This window comes from Neovison vison, chromosome 11 (genome assembly GCF_020171115.1).
Source record: "Neovison vison isolate M4711 chromosome 11, ASM_NN_V1, whole genome shotgun sequence".
NCBI classification, from domain to species: Eukaryota; Metazoa; Chordata; class Mammalia; order Carnivora; family Mustelidae; genus Neogale; species Neogale vison.
In genome coordinates, this window is record NC_058101.1 from 3,215,588 (window position 1) to 3,230,702 (window position 15,115).

Below are 15,115 nucleotides of genomic sequence, written 5' to 3' on the forward strand. Positions count from 1 at the left end.
CTATGTGGCAATAAATGGTATCTTCCCTGAATTTCACTAAGGGGCCTAAGAAAGAAAGTCGGAAATAAAGCAATGTCTTCATTGTTACTAGTAGGCTTAATACTATGAAGAAATTCATTCTGTGCATCTTGATACTTTCAAATTATTATTATTATTATTATTATTGTAAATCAGGGATTAAAATGTTTATTTTTCTTCTCCTAGATGAATTTCAGATTGTTTTGTCCGGAAGAGGATTCAACTTGGGCAGTCGGGATGGGAGTGTTCTCTGCACCTACACTGTAAATGAAACGTACACAAAGAGTACGTTCCTCGTAGTTTCCTTGTTGCCTGGGTATCTGCGTGGCATATAAGCACCACGCATTTTCTCTTCTTTCCAGCAGAAATCAGCCGTGCTCTATTTTTTAATCATAGGAGGAAGAAATGAAGTCCAGTGATCGTACAAATAGTAATAATAATTATTTTTGTTACTGAGTGATTATGGCCTTTGTTTATAACTTAAGAAATGTGAACCCTGTCCTAAGAAGTCTCATTTTACAGATAATGGTCTAATGGCGGAAAGAGTAAAATGATTTGTCTTTGGTAAAATGATTTGGCTTTGGTGACATAGCCAGGAAAGGGCAGAGCAGAGAGTTGAACCCAGTTTTCCTGACCGTCCTCTGTGTAGATATCAACTGCTGGGTTTAACTGCCTCTTTCCCCAGATTTATTTATTATCACTCTTGCCTGAAAATCTAGCTCTCTTGGGCTGTTCTACTACTTATTGCCTTATTTTATTCTCACTCGTTTTTAAAATCTAATTTCCTAATAGTTTGCCCAGCAGCTCCTGGACATAGGCTTTTTGTCTTACGGATATTTTATATATTTTATATTTTTAGATAGTTCACATATTTTGATCTCTAGTGCCTGCTCAGGGCTGTTTGTTGATAATAATCATATTTACGCAGTTAGGTTTTATTTTCCCTAATGTGGCTTTCCAAACAGCAGATGAATATAATGTTTTTATCTCCATTGTGCAAGAAGCTCCTTCAATAGATCCTAATATTCTGAGCATTTTGGGTCTCTTTAAGACATGTTTCCCTCATCGATGATTATATCGGCTTCTAAGATTGTAACTTGTAAGGCAGATGCTGTAACGCTGTGAGCTCTGATAGATTTATTTTTTGAGAAGTGCATGTAAGATTTGCTGCTGCCCTGATGGTACTAAACATCCCAGTAGCGCGGCTTTGGCTGTGCACACAGCAGCCGTTCAGTGTGTTTGCTGAGCTGGCGTGGGGAGGGTCTCAGCATGGGCAAGGTCGTAATCACCTCCTGCCTCTCCTGTTAGCATCTTCATTCTGGGAAGGCAAGACAACGGTATTTGCACCAAACTCTCTGGAATAGATTCCGCAGTTGAAGAGGACAAAATATTTTTATTTGTCTAAATCTGAGAGTTAGTTTCATCCGACTCCCTTTGAGTATGAGTAGATATTTGATTGTAGTATAAGCATAGTTTTTCCTTTGCTACATAAAATTAAGTTTATTAAAGTAAATCACTGAAGAAATAATTGGAGTCAGATTGTGTTTCCATCCCTTACATTCTAGGATTATCCATTTGCTTATGTAACTTTTCTGAATATAGGTCAGATTCCCCCCCCCCGATATGTTACTAAAATTATTAAGGCAATTTAAGCATTTAGTTTTATGAAATTTATTTATTTATTGTAAGATCCAGCTATCTTATTAAACGGAAATAAATTCAGTCTTTCATGGATATTCATCTTGTCTCATTGTTTTTAAATTCTGCTTTTTAAAAATATATGTCATTTATCCTTCAGTCTAGGATATTTGAAAAGCGGAGATGGAGAAGATGATAATTTTATAGTCTCTACAAATATTTGTGAATTTAGTCTAATAAAAGCCATAACTTATAATTTGCCAATACTGTATATCGATGAGGCTTATGACCTCTATTTTTTCATTTTCTTTTCCTTCTCTTTCTAGATGAGAATCTGTTCTTTTTTTATGCTAATGTATTTAATGTTTCACCGTTGACCTGATTGCAGTTAGATTTTTCATAGTATTAATGAAACTGTGTGAGATACGTAGAGCTCTGTATGAATTCAGTGGCATTTTATTTTCTAGGTGTTAATCCAGTAAGTGTGGACCTTAATTCTATGCTTTGTCCTGCACCTGCCCTGAATAAAGTGGGAGAGTAAGTACTTCCTTAAAAACATTGAAAAAACATGTTGGCTATGAATTATTAGGAAATGGTGACAAATATACATTAATTTATGTTACTGCTTCTTTTTTTTATGTACAGAGTGAATGTGAAACAGTAAGCTCTAGGCAAACTGCTCTGAACTACTATAACTATACATAATATACGCTTAGTAGGCTGAAAATGCTAATGTCTGCTTTATTTTGTTTCTTAAATACTGATTAAAAGGCCCTATAAATAGTTACCTGGATGGGTATGAGAACTATTGCTAGAGCCTTTAACTAATCTGAGCTGCAATCATTATTTCAAACTTTATAGAATAATACGTTTACATGTGTACATACACACATACACACACACGTGTGCGTTCCAAAGTGAGATTTTGATTAATTCCTATGATATTTGTTTATTTATTTATTTATATTACTTTTTAAAAAGATTTTATTTATTTATTTGACAGAGAGGGAACACAGCAGGGGAAGGGGGAGGGGGAGTGGGAGAAGCAGGCCTCTCGCCGAGCAGAGAGCCTGACGTGGGGCTCCATCCCAGGACCCTGGGATCATGACCTGAGCCTAAGGCAGATGCTTAACAACTGAGCCACCCAGCCACCCCCTATGGTATTTAAATATCAATATAAAAGAGCAGGAGGAACCTGGCTCAATAAGGCATACCTTGGACTAGAAAATATTTGAGCTTTAATTTGTATCCAGGTCCTGTTAACATCTGTTTTCTCGTGATCTTTGGTGTGGTAATAAACCATAATGGTAGCTGGTTAAAATAAGGATATTTAGTTTGGAAGAAGAACTTTTATTTAAAGCACCCAAACGCAGGTAATTTCACTAATAATTTAGTTTTTCTCTTTGTGATTTGTTTCCCCCTTTCTTTTGTGAAGGAAATGATTGGAGACAGTTCAGATGTTCCCTAGCCCAACAGTGGGGGATACAATATGTTTAGGATACTAAGTAAGTTAGAGGATTACTTTGTATTGATCTTGCATGTAGAGTAGAGGAAGGTAAAATACACAAGGTTCGTTAGCTTCTCTTGGCTTTTTCTGCTTCAGTCCTCAGCAGGAATGGTCCTGTTAAGGCCGGTCATTTATGTCGTCCTGCACTCCAAATTCTCGATATTTTCCACTCAGAGTGAAAAATCTAATATTGCAGTGTTCTGCAAGGTTCTATAGGATCTGGGCCCCCTTTCTTCCAGCTTCCTTTGCCCCTTCCGCTATGGTCACGCTGGTGTCTCTGCTGTTCCTTAACCACGTCGACACGTTTCCACTCACTGTTCCTCTGCTTGAAGTTTCCTTCTCCTCGTTCACTGGAACCCGCTTCAAGCCTTGTTCAATGTTACCTCCTCGGGAAATGCTTCCTGGTCACCCTCTTTAATCAATACAGTCTTCTTCCTCTTAAGTTTTGAGCTCCCTCTTTGTGTCTTTCAGGGGTAATTTTTTCTCCCAGGCATTAATTTGTTCGTTCTTGAGTCTCCCTTCCTGATAGGTTAAATTTTGTTGTTTTTGCTCTGTCTGTAACACCAACACGATGCTTGACACAGAGCAGATCCACAGATGTTTATTAGATGAGAGGATGTATGCATTTTTCTCAAATATTTTGAATTACTGGTTACATAAAAGCAAAAAGAATACCTTGGATCGCTGGGGGTGGGGGCAGGGGCTCACATCCGGTAAAAGAAGAATGACCAGAATCTTTTTGGGGTGGCGTGCCATTTAAGATAAGAGAAAACTATCTTGGCATTTTAATAACAGTGATTGGATTAGGAAGATAGTTTACTTTCTTCTCCAGAGTAGTTATAAAATGCAATACGCCTGTTCTGTCCCGGACATTGAATTTGTTCTCCACAGACTTTGCCCGGAGCGCTCCCGTTTTGAGGAGACGACTGTAGAAAGTGCTGGTTTTCTTCAGTACTTGCAGATTGGCTAAAAACCCAGGAGACGTCATTTTACAAAATTAAATAGAGCGTAATAAACATGAGGCACGAGAAGTCGTCATTTGTTTGGCTTTGGACATTACTATTTCACCTACAAGCAAACTGAGAATTTGGGGGGAAAGGAGATCTAAAATAATTATTTTTGGTCTTTCTTTGTTGTTGTTGTTGTTGTTGTTGTTGTTTTGTTTGTTTGTTTTTTTGTATCAAGTGCATGATACCACTGAGGCAAAGCATGAAAAGATTTTATTTGTTCATGTATTCGGCATCTGGGGACATCATTGTTGTTCTTCTAAGTATGTTGCAAGTAATTTGGACCTTTCCTTTGCCTTGAGTTTTCTTCCGATACTTTCGGAGGTGATGAGCTCTCTTATGAGATTGGATTAAAATCAACACAATGGAAACAGTTTAGCCTTGTAAGGTGACTGATGCTTAATATGTTTGCCTAATTAGCTTTTGGCTAAGGATTCAAACCCATTAAGTAGCTAGTTAGTCTATGTTTCAAATAAACACATCTGGCCCAACAATGAATGAGGGTTTTTCCTGTGTGAGGGTGACAGATGTGGCGATGGTTCCCCCTGTTCTCTCCCTTAAATAATTAACAACACCCCGGTGCAGTAACCCTACGTAGGCAGCCTCCGAGCCAGCTGCACAGTCTCAGAACGGGATCCGTGGACACGCGCCTCATCTCATTAGCCCGCTCTATCAGTTCCTTTCTCATCTTTATGTTACTTCCTGAATTCCATTTGGTTTGAGGATTTTTCTTTTTGAAACCTAAAGGCTTGTGAATTTCAGTTAGTAAGAGGGTTAACGGGAAGTTGCTTCACTTGGGGAGATGGGGACAGAGAATATAGCAGCGGAGCTAGGACCACAGGTTTGCATTTGGAAACTGATCCTGTGGAGTAAACAAAGGTTAAAGGGATCTGGGCACATCTTACCCAGGTATGTCGTCGGTCAGCATTCTTGAAATGGGTCTTTGAAGTACTTTCTTTGAGAGAAATCTCTGTTTATCAGATTTCTTTATTTGTTACAGATTTCCAGATGGAGATGGATTCTTTTTTTTTTTTTTTTTTTAACAATTTTATTTATTTGAAAGAGAGAGAGAGAGCAGAAGGGAGAGTGGGAGAGATCAAGCATGGCCGGCGGGAGGGAGGCAGGAGGAGGGAGCGCAGCGGGGAGAGGGAGAAGCAGACACCCCCGCTGAGCAAGGAGCCCGACGGAGGCTTCGATCAGAGGACCCTGAGGTCATGACCTGAGCCCCAGGTAGACGCCTAACTGACTGAGCCACCCCGGCGCCTCTGAGATGGATGGATTCTTAGTACTTAAGCAGAAGGAATGCAAACGTGGTAGTCATGAGGTTGTTCTTTTGTATTTCTTTCACTGGACACAATTTAATTTTAAAGTGTCACATGATGAAACAGATGATCCCACCAAGAAAAATCTGTGGATTGTTGCGAAGTTTATTTCTACCAGTGGCTCCTTTGTACCAAAATTTCTCCAGTTTGAATAGGAAGGACTCTGTGAAGTGCCTTGAGTCCTTCCCCGCAGGGCGTCCGCCTCCTGGCGTACCATGCACCTGTCCCTGCCCTTGCAGGACGGGCTCCTCCTCCGACCCTTGTGCAGTGAGACTTCGACAATAGCACAGCTGGTCCGCAATAGCTGAGATCTCAAACCTGTAATTTGGCAAGAAGAACAGAGCAAATTGGGTAAATATACATAAACACATTGTGAAGAAAGAAAAACAGAACAGAATGAACCGGAGCCTTATCCTACAGCTTGTTTGATAGAGATGATTTAAGGAGGCATATGGTATAGTTAAATGTGCTTTCAAAAACATTGGCCAGAATCTTCTGGCAAATATGAAATAAATATCTAAATCAGATGAAACTGATAGTATTAGTTCTCTTAAGAGGCAGTGTGGGAAGACACTTGACAGAGTGTTTTAGTAAGAAGTGGTGGGACATTAGTGTATGTGGAAAATTTCAAGTATGTGATATTGAAGGATCATCCAAATGAATGGTGCGGCAGACTCGGGGTTAGAGCCCGACTTGGTAATAGGATCTTGTTATTTTCTTCAATGTTGTTGTTTTTTTCAGTACAATTATTTTGCCTGGAATAAAATTGATTCAGTCCACTTGTCTTTCTCGGTTAGACAAATTTTCTGCCTTTTGCACAGCTTCCCACATGAACACTTCTTTTAAAAAATATAACTATATATGGATGTGCATACAATCCCTGATACCATTATTTTAGTAGCAGGTGGTAAAACAATACCTTATTCACTCTTCTGTTCCTAATGAGGAATGAGACTTGATTTATTTATTTTTGTCATGGATACTAGGACATTAGGTATATCTTTACTCCGAATGTAAACATCAGAATCTTAGTGAGAGCTAATGTGATCTCAACCTTAGTAAGGCTGAGGACTCTCTGTTTCTTTATTTCTCTACCCCCCACCCCCGTGTTAGAACCATTATCTTTTCTTTCATGTGGTATATTGCTTGCTTTCTTTACTCTTTTTAAGGATTTTATTTATTTATTTGACAGAGAGAGAGAGCACAAGCTGGGGGAAGGGTGGAGAAAAAGGAGAAGTAGGTTTCCCACGGAGCAGGGAACTGGATTCGGGGCTCTATCCCAGGACCCTGGGATCAGGACCTGAGCTGAAAGTTCAAATGACTGAGCCACCCAAATGCTCCTATTGCTTTTTGATTAGACCCATAAATGTGATCAGTTCACCTAAGCTGTTTTGCATCTCCATCCTAAGTATTATATTTAGTTTTGGAAATTGTCTAAGAGGAACAACAATTAATTTGAACACATGGAGTGATGGTCACAAAGATGTTGCCAATATGGAAATGTTAAATAGGGCGAAATTTAAAATACTGAAACTGATATGGTTCAGGTGTGACACATCAGCGGTCTTCGAACATCAGCTCTGTCATGTGAAAAACAGATTTGACTTACTCTTTGTTGTTCCGAGGAAAGGAGAAGGAAAGAGTGGAAGGTAAAGGAAAGCACAGTTCAGCTCCATGTAAGGAAGATCTTTCTAACAGGATTATTTAGAGTGTTTAAGTGACCAGGAGTGTTCAGAGAGGGACAGATACACGATGAGTTAGAGGATATCCTTAAAAATGTATTTAAATCCTGAGGGACGCCTGGGTGGCGCAGTTGGTTGGACGACTGCCTTCGGCTCAGGGCGTGATCCTGGAGTCCCGGGATCGAGTCCCACATCAGGCTCCCAGCTCCATGGGGAGTCTGCTTCGCTCTCTGACCTTCTCCTCGCTCATGCTCTTTCTCACTGTCTCTCTCTCAAATAAATAAATAAAATCTTTAAAAAAAAAAAAAAAACTTAAAAAAAATGTATTTAAATCCTCTTATGTAGTGCTCCTAAATATTATCAATTTTTTTGCTATTACTAAGACATTTGGGATTTTTGGATGAAAGGCACTAAAAATTGAGTGATTATTCCCAAGTATATTTTCATTATTTTATTAAAATATACAAAAACGGGGGGTGCCTGGGTTGCCCAGTTGGTTAAGCCACTGCCTTCGGCTCAGGTCATGATCCTAGAGTCCCGAGATCTAGACCCACGTCAGGCTCCAGCTCTGTAAGGGTCTGCTTCTCCCCTTCCATGCTCGCTTTCATCTCTCTCTTTCTCTCTTTCAAGTAAATAAATAAAATTAAAAAAAAAAATATATATACTATATATATATAGTATATATATAAATATATAAATATATAATATATATAATATATTATATTATATTATATTGTATATATATATTATATTATATATAATAAAATATATATATATACACAAAAACAGCTAAAAGGGGTTATTTTCAATGTAATATATATATATTAATAATAATATATATATACAAAAACAGCTAAAAGGGGTTATTTTTAATGTAATACTGAAAAAAAATAACTTTAGGCATGATGTATGGCACATCTCTGAATATAGCTTTTTTTTTTCAGATGTACCATACATTCAGAGATGTATGGCACATCTCTGAATATAGACATGATGTATGGCACATCTCTGAATATAGCTTTTTTTTCTTCAGATGTGCCATACATTCAGAGATGTATGGCACATCTCTGAATATAGCTTTTTTTTTCCTTCTGAAATCTGGCAGTCTTCATATATTAGTTTACACATTTATTGAACTATCTCAAAAATTATTTTATTCAGGAATCCTTTAACTGTTTTAAAGAAAATATCCTTAGACAAAACACTAATTTCCATATACACCCATCACTAGAAGTAGAATCTTTAAAATATTCACAAATATGAAGACTTAAAAGTAACTTTTAAAAGGGTCTGTGGACTATTTAATGGAGCTCTCAATTTCAGAATACCTGAAGTCACTGCAGTTCTAATAATATTTTGGCTATTTGCCAGCTGGATTTTCAGTATGTGCAAATTGGAGGTAGATTATTTATTGCTCCTAGCAAATGTCTTTCACAATTTTACTTAATTTTTTCATCTTTGTTAATGGATCATAAAATGGCACTCTTTTCTTGGCTGTGCATAAAGTCAGCAGTAAGTGAATGCTCTGCCGATAGGCAACTGTGGATTGAAACGTCAACCGTATTTCACGGTGTATGGAATTTCTTAGTTCAGAGCAGCTCTGACATCTGGCACTGAGCTATTCTGTTTTGGAACTCTCCTGCATCTTTAAACATTAAATAAACTCTCTGTGACCATTAGGATTTACCGAGTTTTATTTACTTAATTATGTATCACAATACTATTTAATAATTTTTCATGTGGGATGAATTTAGTTTTATCACTGTGGAGTATCAGTGACATTAAAATGCACGTAAAGCAGTCTTTTTGTTATGGTAAGTGGTTGAGGTTTCTTCTATCCTACCTTTTTTTTTCTTACATGAGCTCTAGACCCAATGTGGGGCTTGAACTCAGGACCCTGAGATCCAGAGTCGTGTGCTCTAGAAACTGGGCCAGCCAGGTGCCCCTGTCCTTCTACTTTGAAAAAATATTCCAAGAATGGAACAAAGATTGGATTAAGATATTTGTAAGCAATTCTAAACAATGTAGAACCAATTTACAGAAAACAATGTGGGAAGTTGTCAGTTCTCAGCCTTCTTCTCTGCCCTGACCACCCCTGCATTATGGACTGTGGGCCAGTCCCGTCTCAGAAGCTTTCCTTTGTCTTTCCTGATTTATATTCTTCCTCCCTGGCTGTTTCTTCTCAGGCTCCTCTTCTTAACTCAATTATCCATTAACTCAATTATTATTATGGTGAGATGCCTGACCATAAGTGCATCTTCTTTAAGGCTTCCTTTTCTTGATGAGGAGCTCCAGATGTCCAGACAAGATCCTTTCCTTAACTCTAAACCCACTATCCAAAGGTCCACTATCCAGATGTCTGCTGACTCACCTGGATTTTTCATGCGCACATTCACCTTGAAGTTCCCAAGATAAAAGTGTGTACTTCTCTTCAATCTCTCCATCTCCTGTGTTCCCTGCGCATACCACCTCACAGCAAGGTAGAAACTCTGGTCATCTTGAATGATTTCTTTCCTCCTTACCTTGTACATCCAATGAATGTGTAGTTGTTTTTATTCTAACTCCACTATAACTCCCAATTTTCATTTTCACACCACCCTTTGTGCCACTATTTCAGTGCAATTTGACTTTAGTTCTTACCTGAAACACACCAAGATATTTGTGATTGGTCTTTCTACTGTAGAATTTACTCTTCCAATCCATGCCCTGCTCTGTAAGAAGAATGGTATTTGTAAAACACAGTTCTGACCGTATTTCCACATTATTTAAAAACTCTTAAGACGGATTCCAAGTGTCGAAACGATGGCCTTCTGGGTTTATCAGAGTCCTTCCCCACGCAGGCCATGTATTCTGGGTCTCCCACTCGTTGCTGCTGCCATGTTGAATGGTTTTAGTTCCCTGACTGTTCTGTGCTGTTCTGACCTTCCAGCCGGTCAAGTAGCGCTTGATCCTACTTGATCCTTGGATCCCTTTCTCATCTCTTTCCCTCGTCATCTCCTGGTCATTCCTTAGGATTTGCCTTTGAGTGACTCCCTGTAGGAAACCTTGGTTGATGACCCCACGGCAAAGCCGAGTAGTAGAGTCTCCCACCACTGGGTCCTGTAGGAGCCCTGTGCTTCTTCCTGTTTTAGTAGTAACACACTCTGTTAAAATTGTTTATGTGGCTCCCTTTCGTTATGGTTTAGTACCGTGTTTTATGTGTTGCTGCAGCTTTGTTACCCGCACATCCTAGCTTGGTGTGTTGGAGGCAATTTACAAATAGTTGTTTAATTCACTTACAATAGAATGATTGAGTGATCCAATGATCTTACTGACAAACATTTATAAACTAATTTAGAGTGCAGTTTGAGGTTTGAGGTTTAAGCACACAACCTATGATGTTGGGTTTAATCAGATGATGTTTTGTAACAGGGAGGAAATTGAAAAATTTCTCTACACCAGCCTGCATGAGGTTTATAGGCTAGGCAGCTGTCGAACAGTGTCTCGCTCTGTATTTTAGCAGTAAATAGAATAGAAGTTCTTTAAGCAAAAAAGTGTTAGGTAATTATTTTTTTGCTGCTCTGTATTCTTCTGTATTATCTATGTATTTTTTAGTTTGGGTCTCAAAGATTTTATATGAAAAGCACCTTGTTATTTTAAATAATATTAGGAAAATAATCAGGTGTGACAGTAATGTGAGAATACTGCTGTGTTCCAGCCACTGTGTTGAGTATTTTACATTTATTATTTTATCACGCTCTCCTCCCCCAAACAACTCTGAAATAGGTTCAAGTATACCCATTTTACAGATGGAGGGATGCAAGGCTGAGTGTAGTCACTAGGCTTCAAACCCCAGGACTCCTAACTCCTTAAGTCCTGGGCCAGATTTTAATTGATTCTTAGGATAGATAAAAACGAACTCCCCCCTCACTTCTCACTTCTCTATGGAATCAAATAAAGCCAAGATGGCTTTCAAGCATTTTTATCCATAATAAAGTCTCTGTAACTGAAATTGTGTGGGTTCTACTGTTAGTAATACACTAACCAGAAGTAGGGGTTCCGTAGGAATGAGCAGTCCATAGGTACTAACAGAACTGACAGGAAATCTGACGGGAAACATTATGTATATTGGAATTTGGGGATAACGAAAGGTCAGGGTATTAGGTTTGGATCAGAGGGTAGGATGGATTTATCAATCTGTGTGCCCACAAAAGACTGGCGTAACTTTAGGCAAAGGTAGCTTTCAGGGCATTGCCAGTTTCCTAAATTTAAATTATTTAAAAAATGTTTTTCTAAAGAAACAACAACATTTAAAGACAGAACTAACTTTAGTAGTGTATTTTTCATGTTCTCTTAGTATCTAGTAAATGCCATTCTAGTTAACCATGAGCAATGTATGAATATGGTAAAAACCTGGGGGAGGGTTACTTCACTGTGACCCATGAGAGAAATTTAAATGTAAGACTCTCATGTACTGATCAGGGATTAAGGACGTTTGGGGTAGAAGCAAACGCACTTTGACTACAGAGTCGGAGAAGTTCGATGTTGGGGCGGGTACCTTTGCAAGCCTGGGTTTCCTCACTTGGCAAGTGGAGGAGACGCTGCCGCCCAGCTCAGTGGGTCTCTGTACGGGTTACAGGAGAAGATGAGTGCGGGGGGGGGGGGCCCGTCGTAGGGACTCAGTAAATCCCGTCACTGGCGGTGCTGATGTTGATGACCACGGTCAGCTCTCAAGAAGGGGAAGGCCACCTTGTTTTGGTTGAGTCCCCATGTCAGAAGAATCATCTGGGGCTTTCCGTATCTGTGGAGACTTGACTCAGTTTTGTGACACTAACCGCGTTTACTGAGATCTGGGGATAGTGCACAGTTGTTTCGGTTGCCTACAAGGTCTCGTCAGCATGTATCTCTGCTAGGGGAAAGGGTGAATTTGTTGTAGGAGGACCCTTCTGTTCTTAGTCCATTTGGATAAGCATGAACATTTTTTTTTTTCCTTTTTTCCATCCAGGAGCATTAGAATGTTTAGTGTTTCCTTCATTAATTAGAGAATGGCTTTATTTCTGGTGAATTCTAAGCACCAAATTATCAACAACTTCAGTCTTTTTTTTTTTTTTAAAGATTTTATTTATTTATTTGACAGAGATCACAAGTAGGCAGAGAGGCAGGCAGAGAGAGAGAGGAGGAAGCAGGCTCCCTGCTGAGCAGAGAGCCCGATGCGGGACTCGATCCCAGGACCCTGAGATCATGACCTGAGCCGAAGGCAGCGGCTTAACCCACTGAGCCACCCAGGCGCCCAACAACTTCAGTCTTATCTACTGAACTCATAAAAATTGAATCAGCAATTTATTTGCAACAATCGTATATTATTGTGACTTAGATCATCTTCCCCCAAACTAAAACCATGCCTACCATGTGATATGCTTTCTGGTACTTGTTTTAAAATAGAGGAATTGGAAACCAGGAGATTATTTTTGGATTCAACTGTGCTTCATCTTCAAAAAGAAAGAAACAAACCAAGGCACTCGTTTCTGCAGAATAAGCAATTGGGTTGCAGTTTCCTTTCTTAAATAAGCCGCTTGGCATTCTGTGAGAAACTAGTTCAAAAGTTCAAACAAGTTGATGTAAACATCTTAAGTTCTCATTCATTTCTGGAGATAGCTTAATTTTTTTTTGTTTTTTTTTTTTTAAACAAAACATTTTGGAGGGAATAATTTATAAGACCTATTTTTAATAGGAGTATTCCTGAATCTTGAAGAAAGGTTTAGCTCCAAGTTTGCTAGGAGTATCTTTCCTGATGACTCTGTTCCTGTATGACTCCAAACTAAATATAACATTGAGTAAAAAACACATACGGATTTTGATTTCAATAAGCCTATGTGGTCTGATGGGGAGACTTCAAGATTACTCAGAACCCTACCTAGCTTTACCACTTTAGACAAAGCAATTAGCATTTCTGGGTTCTCTGTACCCCATCTGCACAACTTTGGAACGACCACCTGTGTTAAGGGCTCTTGTGAGGACTAAAGGAGATAATGTCCATGAAATGCTGAGGGGGGTCTTTGGCACAGAGCGGGGACTAAATAATATGTCTTGTCTGCCCTGGCATCATAATCGAAAATTTTACTGGTGGCTGAAGATTGTTTCTCTTTTATCATAACTCTCAGCAACTAGTAGCATTTGGCTTTCAATTCAAGGGATAGAGAAGAAATCTTCTAAATATAACAAAATTTTACTAGTTCATAATTTCAATAATAGTTGTAGTTTTTAGGGCACCTGGGTGGCTCAGTGGGTTAAGCCTCTTCCTTCAGCTCAGGTCATGATCTCAGGGTCCTGGGATCGAGTCCCGCATCGGGCTCTCTGCTTGGCAAGGAGCCTGCTTCCTCCTCTCTCTCTGTCTGCCTCTCTGCCTACTTGTGATCTCGCTCTGTCAAATAAATAAATAAAATCTTAAAAAAAATAGTTGTGGTTTTTAGCTCTTAATTCTTAGAATTTAGAATGTTTTATGAGAATGGGAGTATGGCCCTGTATAGAAGCTGGATTACCAGAATGTTACCTACCACTTTCTGCTTTAATGGGTGTGCAGCTTTGAAATGTTGGCACACTGATTATTATAGGATAATAAACCATGTAAACTATTTTGGAAAAGGGCGGTTTCCTTAACATTTAAAAGTCTTCTTTTTTTTTTTTCCCTCTCTTTTGATATCTTGTTAGAGCTTTTTTTTTCCTTGTTAGAGGTATTTAGTAAAAAAGTTAACAGGGGTGCTCGGATCGCTCAGTGGGTTAAGCATCCAGACTCTTGGTTTCAGCTCCGGTCATGATATCAGGGTCCTGATATCAAGCCCTGCACTGGGCTCTGCGCTGGGCACGGAGACTGCTTAAGATTCTTGCTCTCTCCCTCTCGCTCTGCCCCGCTTCTCCAAAGCTTTGTGAGCACTTGTTCTCTCTCTTTTTTTCTCTCTGAAAAAACGAAAATAAAAAAATTTTAAAAAGTTACCAACCCCTGACTGAGTGATCCCAAATAATTATGAGATTTAATTGTCACTGTCTTGTAATTTGAAATCATACTTCAAAAATAAGAGCAATATTCTAACTCTGATGTGTCTTAGCCATGAAAAAAAATTATCCTTTCTTCTTCCTTTGTCAAGATATTTTAATGTCCTGGGACCCTCCACAAAAATACCTACAAGTAAATTGCATTATCTTTTTTCTTCACTTTAGTTCTCTTATAGTATTACTTTCTCTATATTTTACCCTTGAATGTTTTTTTTTTTAATTTCCTATTTTTTTGTTCATAATAATCTTACGATGATAGTAATATCTGAAGATTGGTAAAGGAACCTAAATAAGATGTAAGGTTTTTTTTTTTTTTGTTCTTTTTTTCCTCTTCTTCTTTTTAGGTTTTTGTGAAAACAGTCTCAGCATTTCTCTTAAGGAATTTTTTTAAGTTCCTACTTACGTTAATACTTCTTCAGGAACAATTAGATCATCTAAGGTGTTTGCTTCTAGCTACGAAGTAAGGACTTGATGGAGGAAAGGAAGACTCTGGGACAACTGATCAAAAGTAGAGTTTCTCGATGGTCTGAATCGTAGAAGGAAATAAAAATCTCCCACAATCCTCTGGTTTTTAATGTGTCTTTAATTACTGTTTTGTTTTTTTTTTTTCATTTTCTTTCAGAACTCTTGATGTTTCAGTGAGCTTTAATGGAGGAAAATCTGTCATCTCAAGCTCACTAATAGTCACAGCCACAGAATGTGTAAGTAAAAAGTTTGCATAAAGTTACGCTTTAAAAATGATTCCGTCCGGAAATAATTACGGCTGGTCCGTGTTGTTGCGTGCCGGGGTGAGGAGCATGCGCACAGTGACACTGGAGACCAGCACAGGGAACGCCGTGGAGAACTTACTTTACATTGTTTCTTTGCTCTCTTTAGCCTCATTAAAAAGATATTTTAAGACAGTATAACTTT

At 38.6% G+C, this 15,115-nt stretch overlaps 1 protein-coding gene across 1 annotated transcript in view; it reads left to right on the forward strand.

The window, feature by feature from the left end:
- ANTXR2 (ANTXR cell adhesion molecule 2) overlaps positions 1-15,115 on the forward strand; it is a 146,844-nt gene that overhangs the window by 40,164 nt on the left and 91,565 nt on the right. Inside the window, exons 9-11 of the mRNA XM_044225894.1 lie at positions 205-303; positions 2,124-2,193; positions 14,826-14,904. Coding sequence (XP_044081829.1) covers positions 205-303; positions 2,124-2,193; positions 14,826-14,904 — 248 coding nt within the window. The remainder of the gene's footprint in view (positions 1-204; positions 304-2,123; positions 2,194-14,825; positions 14,905-15,115) is intronic.